Genomic DNA, 19804 nt, shown 5'->3' with positions numbered 1-19804 from the left:
CACAGCCACTTTTCCCCCTACTGTTGTCCCCAGTTCAGGTGCGGTTTGTAATTAAGCTTCATTTACTTCAATGGAACTGAGTTTCAAAACACCACCCAAACTGGAGACAACAGTAGGGGGAAAGTGGCCATGTTTCTGTAGAGCTGGATAACCCCTTTAAAGGGGACATCCAGGGAAAAATATTTTCCATGGCTGGCAGTGTAGTAAAATAAATGAGCTGTAGTCTTCTGTCCAGAATGTTTGGGTGCACTGCTGCCTCTTAAAGCAGCTTGTCGGCAGGTGTAGTGGTAGTCATACTGACAGATCATGTGGGCTCACACATCATGGCCGCTGTAAGGTAACGTGTTGGGCAATTGAACTATGCAGCACTGCAGCATAATCAGACCATTGCTGTTTACCAGAAGTACTCACACAGGGCTTCCTTTCCTTTTATTGCTGCAGCCCTATCACACTGCAAAACATATTTTAAAATAATGCTGCAAATGTGCACTGGGCTCAACAGGCTGCAATGTTCTGGTAGATGGGTTACACAGTACAAGAATATAGATGATTTGTGGTGACTTACTAATGCACTGGCTTTGCAAGGTGCTATGTGATCAGAAAGGAAGGTGTTACACTAAGCACTGAACTGCCAAGATGCTAAGGCGAAGGGGAATTACACAAGCATTCTACAGTATTGCAGTGGATCTACTGCTGTAACAGCTGCCCAGAGTTTTATGGAGAGTCAAAGATGAGAGCTTTGATTTACCTTTCAACAGTGTGGATCTCTAGCAGCATGCCCATCCCTCAGCATGTAGGTACACAGCCTAGGATTTCTAGGCTTATTCTCCCTTCTCCTGCACATAGCACATGTTAAGCCCTACCCTCCACTCTGTTTTGTTCTTATGTAGCTGTTAAAGGGAACCATTCACCCCGTGGCCCCAGGCAGAAACTGACATACAGTGACATAAAGGTCAATATACTTACCACATCGCTCCCGGTCCCGTCCCGGATCCCGTTGTTGACATGGAGAAATCGCTGATTCTTCTTCTCGCGCCCATTATAGTAATGAGCCGAGATGAGTCCAACATCCATAGGAAACGACGGACGAGTCCAACTTATTCATGAGGTCCTCTTCTCGTCGCCGCCCATCCACACCTCCTGGAACTTGATTGACGTCTTCAGCCTTCTGACGAATTCCCGTGCAGGCGCCGTTGCGATGGTCTCGTCACCTCTTCTGCGCCTGCGCGGTGAACAGGATATGTGCTCGAGACAATCTGCACACGCGCAGTAAACAGTGAAGCTGCGGAGCGGCTTCAATTGTGAACTGCGCGTGCGCCGAAAACGACCGTCACGGCGAGAAGACCCGGCATCAATCAAGTGTCGGAGGCGTAGAGAAGGCTGGCGTCGCTCATTACCGTAATGGGCGCGAGAAAAAGAATCTGAGATTTCTCAGTGTTAACAACGGGATCCGGGACGGGACCAGGAGCGATGTGGTAAGTATATTGACCTTTATGTCACTGTATGTCAGTTTCTGCCTGGGGCCACGGGGTGAATGGTTCCCTTTAATAGAGACAGATTTTACCTAACAGGCAATGAATGGCAGATTGCAGGGCAGTAAGACTTTAAAGCTAGTTTTCTCATTAGGATTAATTTTTGGTTAATTAAGTGATTTTACAAATATGTTAGGAATCAAATTTAATAGAACGGTGTCTACCAGAGCAAAGAGTGGATACAAAGAGCATCTCCTACTTTAGCAAACACAACCCAGCTGTGGAAAGGCATAAATATCTCATTGACCTTATTTCCCCCAGGGTATTAAACTGTTACTGCCATGTGCTCTCTACTGTTTGGAGTGGAGATGTGCAGATCACTTCAGGGGACTGGGTTACTGAGGTAGCTTTCCAATCCCTAGCAAGTTCTGTGTGCTGTGGAGAGCAGTGTAGTTGTGACCCTTAAAGGAGAAGTCCAGCAGGAGAGCAAAAAAAAAAAAAAAAATTAAACACAATGGAGGAGACTTATCAAACTGGTGTAAAGTAGAATTGTCTTAGTTGCCCCTGACAACCAATCAGATTCCTCACAGATTCTTTGAGAAATGAAAGGTAGAATCTGATTGGTTGCTAGGGGCAATTGAGACAATTCTACTTTACACTAGTTTGATAACTATCCCCCAATATGCTCACCTGTCCTGTATCTTCCCCATTCTGGGTATGCCAGGAGTGGGTGGGACTGAAAGGCTGAGCAGAGCACCGTCAACTGGATCGTGACTTAGCCGGAAGGGAGCTAAGAAAACAGCCAGCTGGGGTCGAGGAGCGGTATGCGCTGGCATCGGGACAGGTGAATATAACTTTTTTTATGTTCTCCCACCCCCAGCCTGGAAATTTTTTTTGCCCTGCACGGACTTCTTCTTTATAACACTTCATGTTAGTTCCCCTACAGATTATAGATCTTTGAAAGTAATAATCAGAGTTGATTGAACCTTGGAAGGTCCTGGGTTCGATCGAACTCTAACATTCCTGAACCTGCCGCATTAGATTGGTGATGTCTTCACGGTATGTGCGGAAGTAGGAGAGTGCCCCAGGGACCACCTGGAATTCCGGGATGCAGCCTAGGTAATAGCAGTAATTCCAGGCGGTCCCCGGGCACACTCCTTCCGCACAGACCGGGAAGGCACCAGCAATCTAATGCAGAAGGTTCAGGTATGTTCGAATTCGATCGAACCTAGGATTTTTCAACTCTAGTAATAATACCCTATAGTCAGCTTATCAAAGAGGAATTTGATTATGCTCTATACATTTGTTACCCCATCATATCAAGTATTAGTTATCACAAATACGCTGATGTAGATGCATCACAAATGAACAAAAAAGGCGGCTAAATGTTTCTGTAAAACATTGTATTTTCCCTTTATAGTAGGCCCATCTTAGAAACACAGCATAGGCAGACATTTTGTAGACTAAATCTTTATGAATGGGAACACAGCTCACTAGTGACATCAAACAGGTATATAATATATTTATTGCTAACTACAGCAAGAGTCAGCAACACATACAACAGCTACTGACATCCCGGGGGAGGGGGGTTAAAAAAAAAAAAAAAAAGTTACAGCCTTCAAAATGTCTGGCTCCAATCCTGAAAAACTAAACATGACTTCTTAGGATATAACAGCAAGCAGCACCCTGAATATAGATAGGTGGGCTCATGCGCTGCTCACCCGGCCTGGGCACTTGATTGTTAATAGGGACTGTTAGAGGGTGGTAGGACTGTGGGCAAAACTAACTCAGTTGTGTCAAAGGTCAAGCTATTTCGGGACTGGTGGGACTCAGTATTATGTCATGACCTATGTTTGTCCATAACATAAAATCACCCCTCTATCAGTGTACATTTCCATATATGCATATATGTTTTTAATGCTTGTCCCTGTTTTGTTGGTTTGTCAGTCAATATCACCAGTAACAGTTTTATTGAACGACAATAACAAGACGGCACATCGGCAGGAGTTGAAGACAGCACGTTTCACAAAGAGATGGCTCTGCTTTCTATTCTTGAGGTCCCAGTAAGTCAAGCAAGAACTAATACACTAAGACAAATGGTCCCTGTCTTTTTTTTTTTTTCTTTTTTGCACCCAGGAAAAGGCATCAGAGAACTGTAACAAAATAAAAAAAAAAAAAAAGGGATTCCAGCAAGGAGTCACACATCTGTCAATACAACAGTGCAAAAAAAAAAAAAAAAAGTTTGTTCAATAAAGCTCTGATACCCAGTGCTTTTTACTTCTCTAGAATACTTTTCCATTGTGTGCGCTCCTGGTTTATACTACAGCAGCAGGGTGATAGGTGGGCAGTATTGCACTTATTGTAAACTCTTGCACCAGATTTCCATCTCTTTGTGCTTTGGAGACCCAAGAGGCAAGTATATAGTTCTTCAACTTCCCATGTGGAACATACACTCATCCATCTGTAACAGTTCATTGTATTAAAGCAGAATGTCAAGGCATTAATGCAATAAGTGTACCTTTCATCAAGGACGATGGTGGCTGTTGTGGCACTATCACTCTTACATTAACTCATTCTTAACCAGTTCCATTTAGAAATATATAACAACACAGCTCCACAGGTCATTTGGCACAAAGGATCTCAAGTCGATTTTACCCTGCTATTCTAGATGACATTTCTTTGCATAGAACAGAATGCTTAAATGGCATGATGGTTAGTATGACTGTCTCCACCAAGCAGACGCCGATAGGGCTGAGATACCATCATTGCATGTTAGTAAAGAAAGTTAACAGAACACATACAGTACTCTAAATTATTGGGCACAAGAGCTGGTACAATGAATGGAAATGGTCACATGTCAAGAAGAGAACCCAAGTGATCAGTGAATAAGAGGAATGAGCTAACAAAAGGTGTATGTGACACATGAGGGGGTTACTTTGGAATACAGGCCTAGTTTTTGTCAGTAATGCCACTATCGCAGGCATACGATAAAAAGTCCCTTCCCTATAAATGAGCACAGAAGGATGCAGCACCCATCTCTTCATATTGGAGATCGTAAAACAACAATTGAATACACAATGTTAAAATGACGCAGTCCTAGGGTGGTACAGCTTAGTGGCCTTTCTCCACCTCCATGGACACTATAGATAACTTATACAATATATTTCTCAGCACAATCAGATGTGAAATTAAATAAATATGGTTTAAAAAAAAACAAAAAAAAAAAACTAGATGTGGTTCTGAGCTCTTAAGTCCCAGTGCGTGCATAAAGTTTGAGACTCATGTTCCATATTAATTGTGTGAACTTTGGGTTGGCTTGCGCTGATGTTGTGTCACGGTCTCTCCTTAGACAGTACAGCTGATGTGAGGGACATCACGTCTGGTGCACTTCATGAAACATCAGTTCACGTGGAATTGATGTTTCAGGGCCGAAGGTCTTCCCTGCCCGTCTCTCAAAGGCTGCAACCATCTGCTTCACTACTTCATCAAAAAAGACAGTGGCCAGCTGGGAATGCAGCAAGGACCGAAACTCAAAGGATATCTGTAGGAGAAAAAGGAAATCAAGGCTAAGTGCATGGAGATAACGGAACAAAATATTTTTTTGAGAATCTTTCAGCCATTCCGCTCTTCTAAGAGAGAGGGGGGGGGGGGGGGGGGGGGGGGGGGGGGGGGGGGGACATGTTATGCCACATTCACATCATGTGGCAGAATTAGATCCTGACATACGGACAGGCACAAATATTGTTCAATGGGTGAATATAATCAGCTAAAGCCTACGTTTGGGTAATTTTCTGCTACCATATAAGTTTTGTCCCAGGCTCAAAAGCATGGATTGTCAGACAAAAACACATAACTGCCAGGAAAACAACCCAAGCGTAGCCATTCTGTGGTTTTCCTCAGGCTGGGCACATGTGAAGACCCCCCCCCCCCCCCCCCCCCCCTCCTTTTAACAGCTACACAGAGCGTCAATGTCAGATTCCATGCAAAAAAAAAAAGTTTTCAGTTTGTGAAAGATCTTTGATTCATATCCCTGCTTCTTTAATACTATGCAGATCTTCTGCATGAAAATTGACAGCTTATCCGACCAGTATGCAAGCAACAGTAGCCAAAGACCTTCAATAGCTACCACTAATACCCAACCCCATACACATGCACATGCATCTGTTCTCAATGGAAACAGGTATGTAAGCCCCTGTCCGACTACGAAGACAGCAGCTTATCTCCATTGATAACAGAAGGCATGATGAAATTATTAATACAAGGGATCATCTATGTTAGTTTAGTTTTATTATAGGTTCCTTGGTGGTTTTAACAACTTGCAAACCATTTACCCGATAAATTACCTGATTTATCTGATAAATTTTACATACCGAAAAGTCTACAGTGCATGTACGAGGATAACCAGGGATGCCAGGACTAAGGCGCCAAACGGTCTCCAAATGGTTGAAAAGACGACCATCCGTACAAACAGCCTGAAAGCATAATGAATAAAATGAATGTCCTTATTGCAAGACCATGCAGAAGACACACTACGAGCAGACTTGCTTGAAAGCTGGCACTAGTTCCAACTTTCCTGGCATGAAGCAATCTCAAGTAATATAGTCTCCTATTGCATATTGTGACCTTGAAATCTACCTTACCCTTTAACAGACTGCAAAATCTACTTGGCCCATGGCCTAGCTGGCAGAGATCGTATCTGATTTATGTGCAGTGAAGAAAGACAATGAAATCATACTGCAGGAAGATATCCCCTACCACAATATATTACATATCTAGAATAAGGTTAGTCCGTGTAACACAATGTTTTACCCTTTCATGTACTGGTTCTTATGTGTTGATTACATTTTGAGAATAAGAGACAGACAGACGAGTAAATCTACAGTAGAAGCAAAGCATTACATGATATGGGTGCAGGGCTTGTCGCAGATCTTTCTAGCGACAAGCCTTTTACTTGTGCCACTAGGCCATAGCCAAGACAGGTTCAGTAATAGTAGATTCACATTTGGTATCAATTTACACTATGGACAAATCTGTGGCAAAATCGCCAGTAAGGCTACATTCCCACACTGCAGTCAGAAGGCATGCCCCATGTATTCACCAATATTGGCGCAATCAGTCCCAGTAACACTGCACATCTACTGGGGAACACATGGGTGTGTGGTTACGGTTGCATGCTTTCACTGCAATGTTAGAATGTTAGAATAAAAGGCCCTATTACATGGCCAGACCCTGCACAGTGAACAAACACAGATCATAGATCAGCACTAGTTTTCAATGCTGCTCTTATACAGAAGTTTTACAGAGTTTTTGCAGTAGCATCTGCAGAGAAGTAATCTTTGTCCTTTATATTATCCAATTTATTATGATCTTCGCCTGGTTTCGGCTTCACAGCTGCTGCAAATACTAAGCAAAACTTCCCTGTGTAGGAACAGCCATATATCGGTTGAGCATCAGTCAGTGAGGGCTGCAGGAACAATTACAGGACTGTTCGTTTGGCCCTTTGCTGCAGTCAGTTGTCACATCTCTTACTGCACAGGGAGATGTGCAGCCGACAGCAGGTCACAATGACCCAATTGTGGCGGATGTGTCTGGAATGTAATCCTCTAGCCATAGAGAATTTAAGGAAGTGTTGCAAAAAAGTACACTACGAGTCATTGGGGTAGTCCCCAATAGTTTCTGCCCGCTCCACTGGCCTTGACTGATAAATCTCTAAGTATAAAAAAAGATCTATTAACAGTGGCAAGACAATGGGAAAAGCCAAGGACTTCCCAAATGATTTGTGGCTTAGGTAGCATGAAAGTGATGACAGGTTCCCTTTAAGGTGACCTTACACATTCCTCCAAGATGAAAATTCTTAAAGCAACCTAACGCTTACAAAATAAGCAGTCATTCGACATTCTTCATATAGCGGTTTATTCCCATTCCTCCACTGAAGGTATATACTGTACTTTATAATGAATCCAGATACCTGCAGTAGAACAATCTACACAAGGCCTTACAGAGGATCGTACACTTACTTTGACTAGATGAGGACGCACTAGGGTGAGGATAGAGGTGTACCGTTCCAGGATAGGAGGGAAGCCAACCTCCAGCTGTGCTTTAGCATATCCAGTACGCCTAGAGATTACTGTGGACTTTTTACACCAAGGCACAAACTGTTTGTATTCTTCCACAGTGGACACCACTTCGTACATCTCCTGCATGGAGTACCTGAAGATGACATTACAGGTGACAGGTTACAACCAAGGAGGATGCATTGAAATGCACATAATATAGACTGTACATTTTACATATTCATTCAATATGCTCACAAATGTTTTCCTATATATCTGACACTTATGCAGGACGCCACATTATATATCATCATACATTGGACAGGTTGTGGATGTATTTGACCACTGATATTCTGTACTTATATATTTAAAAAAGCGCTGCGGAATCTGTTGGAGCTATACAAATATTATAATTACTGATGGACTAGCTAAATCCTTGTATTAGAAGAAAGCTGGAGAGGCTTCAATGCATCACGAACACAAGTCAAATAAGGTGGAAATGTTTTGGGCGGAGAAGTATGTAATAGCAGAAGCCATGCACTGGCTGCCCCTGCTTATCGTGATCATGTCCTCTGCAGATACATCCTCCTGCTCTACGCTGCGGCCTTCTACCACACATCACCCAGATAATGTAAGCCTCACTTTCACTTTTAGGCAGCGTCGGTGTGATCAGGCTTATGCAGTGTGAATTCGGTGTGATCAGGCTTACGCAGTGTGAATGCAGCCTATCTACACTTAACATATTGGGTTTAAACTTTTGAAAGAACACATTACAACGTATACTTTTTCACGCTGTATACAATAGTGTTGTTGGCAATGCTTCACTGTTTCCTTTTAATACAGAATTGTAAGTACACTTGTGAAGCCATCCTTATGTAATATGTAGGTGGGCCGTCTGCAGGTTTCCTGGTGTAAAGCTTTCCCATACTTGTTTCCTGTGTCAGACATGGGGGCTGGGCAGGAGGGTCTCCCCACAGCAGGGGTCTGTCCAGTCTGAGCAGCTGATATAACTTTGCCAGTGCTGATAAGCTCCAGCGATGGAACCAGCTGCTCACACATCCTGTTTTTTTTTTTTACTTTTATTTCCCTTTAAACAAAGGCCATTGTGGCTGTTAATGTGTTAATGTTATGCGGCAATTTAAATAAGCCATACACAATAGACAAAATCCAAAAGAAAGAGGCAATAGAGAGGGCACTCACCATAAAAAAAAGCAGCCCTAAGGAGTCCTGGAAAATATAAATGCATCCTATGGCTGCATCCATGTTTTCCAGGAAGCCTTCTGCAGCCACCATTAATCCCACACGATTGGGTCCGGACAGACCCGAGGATGATTGAGATTCGCTCATCTCTGCTCACTAGATGAGCATTGATCTGATTGATTGACATCTGTTATGCTAAGTTTACACGTAACGATTATAGGCCCGATCGTACGATTAGCGATGTCGGATTTACGATTTTTTTTTATAACGATCAGCGTTTAGACGGTACGATATATCGTACGAAAATTCGCACTGTGATCGTTTTGTGATTGTTTAAGCCTATCTCACACATTAGTTAAATCGGCGAACGACTGTTCACACGGAACGATTCGCGAATTTTTTGCGTACAATGAACGACGATTTGCTGACCTGATGAAAGATCACGATGTACGATTTATCGTGCGTCGTTCGATCGTTCGCTGCGTTTACACGTACGATTATCGTTCCAATTCGACCGTTATCGCGCAAATTCGCACGATAATCGTTACGTGTAAACGCAGCATTATTGTGCATCCCATGTAATAAGCCTTGAGCCACATTTCATTACTAAAGTGACCTGTGCAGACTGTTTGGTCATCTTCCATAGGATTCAGGGAGCATTCCCGGCATTTCTGATATACTTGACTGCAGCCAGGGTGTGTTTGCACAAAGAGGAATCTATGGCACGGCCACTTATCTATGGACTTATAATGGACAGAATTGTCCATTATGTAACTCCAGGAACTTATATATAGCATGATAATCAATGGACTCAGAGGTGTCCTTGGCATCTACTGCTTCAATTTTTTGTCACACACCTTGGCACCACTGTTATTAACTTATTATGGCCACCAACACTGGATCCTTAAGTTTGTGCAATGTTTATACAGCATAACTCCTTAAGGCATTGTAAGGTTTTTTTTTTAGAGGTAAGCTCCTGAACAGGTGTGCCCATTGTTTAGGAAGAGTATGCCCTGCTTACAGTATCTGTGGCGCAAACCTTTGGTTTCATTTTATTGGATATCTATTCATTACTCTGCATATCAATAAAAGCCCTCTCAGCGATTCAAGAGGAGTCATATGACAAGCCTCCCAACCCCCACAGGAGGACAACCCCAATCCCGCAGGAGGAATACCCATTCTCTGCCCAAACTGATCTTTTAGAAGCCATTTAGTGGGCACAATGTCACCAACCAGTCCAGCTTTAAAATTAGACTGAGGTTTTATTGTAATAGGATACAGGGAATATGGTAGTAAAAGATAACACCACAACCTCGAAAATGAAAAGGATCACTGGCTGAATGATTAAAAAGATTATGTGCCATTTCAGAAGGCTTTTAAAACCCAAAATGGTTTTAGGGTAGCTTCACACATACCGTATCGCAGCAGAATTGAATAAATGGATGAACACAGCATTAAATCCACTGTCAAATCTGCTGTGGATCCGCAGCAGATTTGATGCCGTGTTCATTCATTTAGTCAAATCTGCTGCAGATCCGCAGCAGAAAATCCGATGCAATACGGTACGTGTGAAGCTACCCTAAGGGTGCCTTCACATGTACCAGATCCACAGCGGATTTCACGCTGCGAGTTTGCACGGCAACACTGATTAGCTGATGAGGAGAGAGGGGAGTCGGGAGCTTTACACAGCCGCGGCACCGAGCAGGTAATGTATGCTTCGGGGCGGGGCTGCGGGCGGCTGGGGGTTAAAGGGGCCGGGACACATCTACAGCGGAGTGAAAATTCTGCTGCCGGTATGTGACCCCATAGGCCTTCATTACACCAGGATCCGCAGCAGATTTCACTGCAAACTCGCAGCTTGAAATCCACTGCGGATCCGGTACATGTGAAAGCACCCTAAATCAGATTATCCTTTAGAGTGGAGACGCTGAGAGACCCCCTTCATTGGAAACAGGCTCACAGACTGAAGCTACACAGGCCAGGCTCACTCTCTCTCCTGCACATCGCAAAGACTAAGCCCCACACTCTTCTTCCCTGTGTTCTGTCCTGATCTAGCTGTTACTTTAGACAAGTTTCTCTTATCAGACTTCAGACAGATGTGAAATCTAGTCATTTTGGTAAATGAAATGAGTTACCTACGTTTAGAGAAAGTTGGGAAAAAGGGAAGTTGTGTGACATGACAGTGATTATAGAGTCCGCTAAGATATACCCATCTAAGAGAGCAGAAACAAAGATCCCAGGAATTAATGTATTTTACCCTATGATTCTCCTCTCAGAGTATTCTTTCCTCTTGTTAGTCAATGGCCCGGAGAATCCAAGGAAGCCTCGACTATGCGCCACACAGGGGTTGGTAACATCTTGCAATATTCCTTTTGATGCTCTTGTCATGAGGATGCCGCAGGAAGACAGATGTCTGTAAAAGCACAAAGAGTCAGGTGAGTTGGGCAGTATGTTCAGCTGATACAAGATCTGTAACAAAATGTGGGTCAGAGGAATATCCTGGACAGTCTTTGTCACTTGCACAATGTAATGGAGGAAGGCCCCAACTCCTACATGCAATTCTATTAATGCAATACATACAACTGCTTTTAGCTTCCTGGCCAGAGCTCTTGATTTGGAGATAGCTGCAGGACCCAGAGGTGAGACCCACATCTAACCACACATTTATAGCATATTAATCAACAGGCTACTGAATATTTTTGCACAGAATTCAATATCAATCTGCTCTGCCCCTTCTTCTCTAAAGCAGGATATAGGAGCTCTGAATACTTACTGTAAGCGCTTATATAAAGCATCTGTTTGCTTCTGGCTTCATCAAATTACGCTCTATCCCTTCTCATCCCTCCCCTCTCCATAGACTTGTTTAGGCAGCATGTAACCTAACCCATCCGTGAGCTACTAGTCCTTTTTGTAAATACAAGATGGTTAAACAAAGCTATTTCTTCAGGGCATAGTACAAGGCACAATGTGAGGAGGAAGCAAACATCAACCTGTCAGGTCAGCAATCGCTTCCTCCTAGTTCTCCGCTTGCTGTCTGAGCTATTACACACATTAGGGGGAGGGGCTGCCTGGCCGATCCTTACATTATCCGGGTGGCCTATTGAAGAGAGCGGTGGTCTAGTGCCACCGCTCTTATTACACGAAGCGACGGGCAGCAGACCTGATCGTGTTACTTAACATGTTAAAAGACAACGATCAGCTGACATGCACAATGTCGGCTGATCGTTGTCTTTTAACATGTTAAAGTAACACGTTCATTGCTTTTTAACATTTGCTGTTACCCCAAATGATTATTGACCGATAATTGGCCAAGTACGGGCGCTAATTGTTTGATGTTACAGGACCTTCAGGGTGAATATTAGTTTGGGCATGATGAGCAAGAAAGCAGCCTGATTAGAGTGGACAGAAGCATTTTTCTCTGATAAGATATATTAGTTTCTTATATTTGCTTATACTACAATTAATAAACAGAGATATAGACAGCTATTATACAGGGGAATTATAGTCCAATAATCATCCTGTAATAAGCTCGTACATGTCACTACGCTCGTACATCAGCCGATCGCATGGCTTTGACAAGTTTAAAAATCCTCTTTTATTGGCTGCACATTGCCCTGTGTAACGGGATGTGCAGATGAGAAATGATATAACTAAAAGGCTGCACGAGCAATCCAGCAATATTCTTATGGCCGCATGATAACTAAGCCAAGTAATAAGCTCATTCATCTAGTTGATTGGTGCTCACACTGGACAGTTCTCTGCCTGTCTAATACCACCATTAGTAGTGTTAATTACAACAAATTATCGTGATCCCTTGTGTTCCCTATAGGCAGTATATTTCAAGTGACGGGTGATATGAACATTATGCACAGTGACGGAGATGAGATTTACCACTTACATAACTGGCATATTGCCCAATGTGGCATGTGCCCAAGATAAATGGACCATTCTGACAGTAAACATCTTTAATGCATTATAAACCCTTGAACACAAAAAGCACGGCATAGAAATAGTGCAGCAAACATTAGCATAGTGTAAAGCCAGGGAAGGGCATTGCATAATACAGCATAAAACCAGTCACTAAGATCATCTCACCTTCATATGACCCTGACTAGGTATACTGGTGACAGCCAGGTTATGGAACTGTAGATACGTATATAGCAGCTGACCACTATCCCTATATGCTCTGCAGTCTACATAACCACTATTCTATACAATACACTTATAAACACACACTGCCCTTTAATACCGTTTTGCAGTAAGAAGTTAAAAGTTCTCCAAAGGGCGAATGAAAGAACGAAACCTAAGACTTCCCTAAGGGCAGAACTGTACGAAATAAGTGTGTTCTATAGTAATGGAAGGATTTTTTCCTCCCATAATACAGTGAGTTATATAATAGAGCTCTCCAGCTAAACATGATGCAGATGCTGGGAGTCGCCTCCCCCGCCTGTCGGTTCTTCTCTTGCCAGTTCACTTCCAACTCTGTGGTGTTTACCAGCCAAGGCCTTGCTTGGCAGCACTGCAAGTCCTGACAAACCTACGAGTGTAGATGTAGTATGTGTTACAGGGTGATGACTTCCTCAAATACTGAAGTGACTGGTCCGTGGACAGCGCCTCGCGGCTCAGACAGAAGTTTTCTGAGGAAAAAGAGCTGCAGGAAGCACTAAGACAACCAACTATTCTCCTGCCGCCACCAGACAACGGCGTCAGTACTTGCCGGGTGCTGCACACGGCCATCGCTCACAGCCAGGGGTGTATGAATCTACTGCACTATTCTGGATGGAGATATGCACATACAGCACCAGGAAAAATTATGTAGACTCTATTTTACCTAAATGTCTTACTATCCAGTCATAATACTAAGCTCTCAGAACTCAGGTACATACTGACCACTGAGCTGCTTGCATTTAAAGGGGTGTTTTGGTGGTGCAAAAAATTCCAATTGCCTCTGGGGGCAGAAACCATACTTACCTGCCCTCATCCCTCTCTCCTAGGCCCTACTGCTCATGGTTGCTTTCCAACTCCTGTGACATGAACTCCCTGCTTAGCCAATCACAGTCTACAACAGGTCTCCGCCACAGGTAGCGGCTATCTAGCAGGAAGCTACCAATAGCTGCAGGGGATCGGGGCAGGTAAGTATGTTGTTCTTTACAGTACCCAGCCAGGTATGACATTTCTTTGAGGATGGAATTCCCAAATAGGGTTCGCACGTACAGGATCGCAGCAGATTTCATGGTATGTTTAGTTATTTAGCTACACTGATACAAAATCTGCTGTGGATCCTGTATATGTGAACGCACCCATAGGCTGGGTTCACACTACGTATATTTCAGTCAGTATTGTGGTCCTCATATTGCAACCAAAACCAGGAGTGGATTAAAAACACAGAAAGGCTCTGTTCACACAATGGTAAAATTGAGTGGATGGCCGCCATATAACAGTAAAAAACTGCCAATATTTCAATATAACAGTCGTTGTTTTAAAATAACAGCAAATATTTGCCATTAAATGGCGGCCATCCACTCAATTTCAACATTGTGTGAACAGATCCTTTCTGTGTTTTTAATCCACTCCTGGTTTTGGTTGCAATATGAGGACCACAATACTGACTGAAATATACGTAGTGTGAACCCAGCCTTAAAGTTTTTGGGACTAAAAATTTTGATGCACACTTAATCATATGGTAAAAGGAACCAAGAGCAGAATGATTCTGTATATCATTGCCTTTTTCTTATGTTATTTCCATGGACAGTGATACATCCCTGCTTGTGTGCTATGTGTTTGGATGGCAGGCAGATAGCTCAGCGTCATGCCCACTTCAGTCAGATGACAGCGGTATCATGGGTTCACGTGTCTTCTTTCAATGCTGGTTTGGCTATCAAATATCATTGCTCAATTTTTAGCTGCACGCTGTTAATAGAGGTCTCATGTCAATAGGCTAGACAGCTACATGCCTACTATGCACACCCCCTTGGCTTCTTGCACGACCAAGGTGCAGATGTCACAACTAAAACTTTCAATGATGTAAAAAATAAACGTAAAAAATGCAAAGGGAAGGGGCACATAACCTTCGTTCATATTGGGTCACAAAACTGCAATAAAGTTTTGGCACAATACAAGCCAAGGCCTTGATAACATAGTAAACTTTGATTTGCATTTGAAATCTGTGATTATATCTGTGTGTCTTCTGCCTGCAAACTTGCTCCCATTCATTTCAATGGCTAACAACTTGACAACATACACATGCCCTATGGATATTCTATAAATGTCTGACTGATGCAGTGGCCACCTATGGAGATCAAGAACCAGTAAATTCTGACCTCTATCCTGCCAGGTGAGGTGGGCAATAGGCACAGCACAGGCGATTTTAAGAAACTTTGTAATTGGGTTTATTAGCCGAACAAAACGCATTTTTATCATGAAAGAGCAGTTTGAAGCTCTGCCCCCTGTCTTCATGGTTTTCTAGGGAGAGGGGAGGGGTGGAGGGAGATGGGGCACTAAAAACAGGAAAATAAAGAGTTAATTGAAAGCTACATCACCGGGCTATCTCCTCTGAAGTTAGCACTAACCTCTCTGAACTCTGAATACCAGCTTTCACACAGCTCCCACTGTGTAACCCTTTGTTCTCTGCTGGCAACTAGTCCCCCTCTCCATAGATTAGACAGGGCTGACTGATGTAAACTAGTCCAGATTTCCTGATAATGAGCAGTGAATGAGAGAGAGGAGGGGGGGGGGGGGCGGGAAAGTCTTTTTGACTGCAGATAATGGAATATTTGCCTAATAAACCCAATTACAACGTTTCTTAAAATCGCCTGGACTATTGATTCTTGCATAAAAATGAAAACGACAGTGACACTTTAGACACGGTATCTCCACCTCAAACACGCGCCATTCTTAATCAGCACTGTTTTACAGAGACTTCACAAGGCTCGAGCAGTCATGTGGGCTGTCCCTGCAACCAGCCCTCCTCCGCACATCCCCTATTACACAAGGAGGTGTGAAGACAAGGGCCGAAGGTTTTTCAGCAGAGCAGAACAGCCTTATCAGCCAAAGAACGAGCATTGATTCATTTGTCAGTAGATCGCTAGCTTTCTTACACAGAAAGATATCAGCCGATGCAGCTGATAAACATCCCATGCAATGGGGCCATTACACTGTCTGATCTAGAGGCCCTAATACATGGAGCAATAATCTGCTGTATCAGACGGATTCTGCAGATTATTGCTTTGTGCCAAGTGACGATCATCAGCTGATCGTTGTCTTTCAACAATCATCTGGTGCAGACCATGCATCACTCCGCATTTCCTGCAGACGCCTCTGACCCTTATCTGTACTAACCGTCCGTTCAGCCAACTACTAGTGACGGGGCTGTCCCGACACACACAGTCAGTGATCAAGTGGCTGAGCTGTCTATCACTGAAGAGGCCATAAGTACCAGAGGCGGCTAAGAGGAGCAGGTAATGCGGGGGAAAGGCACTGGGACACCGGGGGAGCCTGGGTATTAACTTTTATTTTTTCTATGTTAAAGAACACAGATATCGCTAACAATATACATACAGCCCTTGGTACACAATCGTCGAGCAGTGTAATAGGCTCAGTAAGTGAGCACCAATCTAGCAGATCGGTGCTCGCTTAGGGTCCATTTAAAATGACTGTACCACCAGGCCCAGGCTGAAGCACTGGAGGCGGGCCGACCCACCCTTGGTGGGAAGAAACCCCAGACCCTCCATGATGTGACTCCATTAGAATCAATGGAACCCTATCATAGAGGGGCTAGTATTTCCTCCCACTAATGTGACACATTATCTGCCAAAGATTTAAAGCCAAAGCCAGGAATGGATGTGAAAAGAGGAGAAATCTCAGGCTTTCCTTTATGACCTGATCTCTGTTTATAGTCTGTTTCTGGCTTTGGCTTCAAATCTTTTGCAGATAATCTGTCAGGTAATCTTTCTGTGTAAATGGACCCTAAATCCATGCTGACAATTTCAGTATTAATTTTTTATTTTACTATCTAAATTATAAAGTAACAGTCAAATATTTCCCAATAACATCCATTTCAAAGGAAAACTGACAGCACAGTTATATGCATATCCATGCGGTGTGGAATGACCCTAAATATAAGCTGGGCCTAAATGTACACTGTATATGAGGTGACTACAATACAATAGAAAAGACTGTCAGCTGATATGTTCCTGTAGCTTTTACAGTGTAACCTTCATGTTACCTCTTATTAAAGCTGCTGGTCCCAGAAGGCAGAAAATACCGGTATACAGCCAGGTTCACACAGGACTGCCTGGGTGTAACCTAATTGCTTCGGATCCATATAATGTTACTAGCACAGCTTCTAGAGGGGAACATGTACCTTTTTTTTTTTTTTTTTTTTAACTGAAAATTCAAAGAATCTTCTTTACAAACACACAATAACAATGGTATAAAACAGAACAGCCCCGGCCTTCCCATCCCCCGGCCTGATACCAGTAACGTCTGGGCTGCTTCTTTTGTTATGTACCATTGTCAGCTGTTTGTAAAGTGTTCTGTGTGACTGGAAAATCCCTTAAAACAGAACAGATTCAGCCTCTGGTCTCAATAGATGATTGATTGATTTTAGAAATCTGACAGACAGGGGTAGGGAACCTTGGCTCTACAGCTGCTGCAAAACTTCAATTCCCATCATTAGACATATATATATATATATTAGACAGATGAAAGGTTCAGTGCTACAGGGGGTCACAATCTGAGGATACCCACAATGCAATTGGACAGGATTTGTCCACAATATAGTTCCTAAAATTACCAAGGGATATGTTTACAATCTAAAGATGTCCATGTGCACCTACCTGCACTGAAAATGCATCACAACTACTGTAAGTAAATGGGGGTTACACTGTAACCACAACCTGACCGTCCATTTCAGATGGATTTCTTACAACCACTGGGTGACAGATGCATATGGATCACAATGGAACCCTATTCACCCACACACATGACATGGTGATTTGTGGCCAGAACCATATAGCCTGGTGGAAGGATGTGCTCACAGGGTTTTGAAGGGGTTATCCTGCACTACAAAAACATGGCTGCTTCCCCCCTCTCTTGTCTCCAGGTCAGGTGTGGTTTGCAATTAAAAGGGTTATCCTGCACTACAAAAAGATGGCCACTTTTTCCCCCTCTCTTGTCTCCATATTGGGTAGAGTTTGGAACTCAGTTCCATTGAAGTAAATGGAGCTTAATTGCAAACCACACCTGACTTGGAGACAACAGTAGGGGGAAAAGTGGCCATGTTTTTGTAGCGCTGGATAACCCTTTTAATTGCAAACCACACCTGACCTGGAGACAAGAGAGGGGGGAAGTGGCCATGTTTTTGTAGCGCTGGATAACCCCTTTAGGGTACAAACACACACGGCATATACGCTGCGTATTTACTGCTGCGATACGCAGTAGATTAGATCTAAATAACTGAACACAGCATCAAATCTGCTGCGTATCTGCGGTGTGTGTTTGTACCCTTAACTACAATAACTGAAGCCAAGAAAAGAAGAGAAGCCTCCTTTATACATGTCCTCCATCTATCATTGGCTTTATATTCAGTAATTGCACTTAAAACCTGATTGTGTGAACACAGCCTAATGCCGGGCACACACAATCCTTTGTTGTGTCAGAGCAAAATCCACTGCGAGAAGCCTCCCCTCCCCCTATAAGAGTAAACAGACACCATGGCCTGAGGTATATAATGCACGTCTATGGCCGGGGTGTATGTGTACTGGGGAAGCCTCACAGCATTATTATTAATCTATATCGCATCACCAGTATGAACTATGTTTGTCCCCAGTCTAAGATTTATAATGCTACTCTTATACTGGATATAGAGCATTCTGTGAAATATAATATAGGGATCCATACAATATATATATTCTGTTTGGACACAACTGACTCCTATAGGGCGACTGCAGCACACCACAGAGTACAGGTGTGAGGAAACATGGCCGCACAGAAACCTGCATGTGTGAACAGCTCCACAGAATAATGGCGGCCATTGTATAGGGCTGTGATCTCCATGGCGGCCACTGTATAGGGCTGTGATCTCCAGCAGAACTACAGCTCCGGGGATGCTGGGAGTTGTAAAGCTGCTGAGGTGGAGGATCACAGACCCCAATCATACACAATCCTAGGTCTTTTGGATCAGTACAGTGGAGTCCCCCATAAAGGCCACTATAATTGCCTCACAATAACACCATCACTAATAATAGTGAACACCCCTCCTGGCTGAACTTATTGGTAACCACTTGTTTTGGTTTCATAACAGAAACCTTCTGAATACTGGAAGCAACCATTACAGTCCGGGGGGAGGGGAAATAATAACACAGCTGATTGCCAGCGCTGCACATTCCTGGCCTCCCACCAGCTGATTGCTCATCGATACACACAGATAATCGTCCCTCAGGCGCTGTCCTCCCCTTCCCCCACACTGAAGCGCCGCAGGACACCCCTCAATGATCGCCTCTCACCCCTATTACTAGTATATTTCACGTGACTGCACCCTAGCCCCGCCCTGCTCCCATACGCGCCCCCCAGAAATGCTCTCACCTGATTGGATGACGCTGCGCCCTCGCCCGGCAGCCCCGGAGCCCCTGGAATGTCTGGAGGCCGACCCAGTCGCTCAGAGAGCGCGCCCCGATACCCGTAAGGCGACCCGCGCATTTGGCGGCCATTGCTGCGAGCCGGTGGAGATCCCGATGAGATCGGAGTGTTGGTTGGGAGGAGCCCGCTGCTCGGCCGGACTCCTAAGTCTGACCTCGGAGAGATGCCGGTTCAGAGCTCCACTGTCACTGGCTCCTACGTCACTTGGTTACCATAGCGACGACTGGTGACGTATTTCTCGTGAGATCACCAGTGACGTGGGCGGGGGAATGGAATGCCGGGAGTTGTAGTTTGTTTGTAACACTATGTTCCCGCTTTTATATTGGCGCACAGAAGTGTTTCCACAGCGTCCTCTCTATATTGGGGTTGGCTGCCAAATAAAGGACAAGAATGGAAACTTATCTTGTTGTGACCCACAAATCCTCTGTTCTAAGTTACTCC

At 43.8% G+C, this 19804-nt stretch overlaps 1 protein-coding gene across 2 annotated transcripts; it reads right to left on the bottom strand.

Moving 5' to 3' along the window:
• Positions 1-2926: 2926 nt before the first annotated feature.
• On the bottom strand, positions 2927-19582 carry COQ10A (coenzyme Q10A). Of its 2 annotated transcripts, XM_069970049.1 has the most exons (5): positions 19310-19581; positions 10983-11138; positions 7490-7682; positions 5843-5944; positions 2927-5013 (listed from the first exon to the last, which is right to left on the bottom strand). In XM_069970049.1, exons 1-5 carry the CDS (start codon positions 19432-19434, stop codon positions 4846-4848), a joined length of 744 nt encoding a protein of 247 aa, XP_069826150.1. In that variant the 5' UTR covers positions 19435-19581; the 3' UTR covers positions 2927-4845. The 2 variants fall into 2 exon arrangements, with proteins under 2 accessions (XP_069826150.1, XP_069826151.1); XM_069970050.1 differs by lacking the exon at positions 5843-5944 and having other exon boundaries at positions 19310-19582.
• Positions 19583-19804: the final 222 nt, after the last annotated feature.

Source organism: Dendropsophus ebraccatus, chromosome 5, assembly GCF_027789765.1.
Source record: "Dendropsophus ebraccatus isolate aDenEbr1 chromosome 5, aDenEbr1.pat, whole genome shotgun sequence".
NCBI classification, from domain to species: domain Eukaryota; kingdom Metazoa; phylum Chordata; class Amphibia; order Anura; family Hylidae; genus Dendropsophus; species Dendropsophus ebraccatus.
Note: the sequence above shows the minus strand (reverse complement) of the source record. Positions and strands in the feature narration are given on the sequence as shown.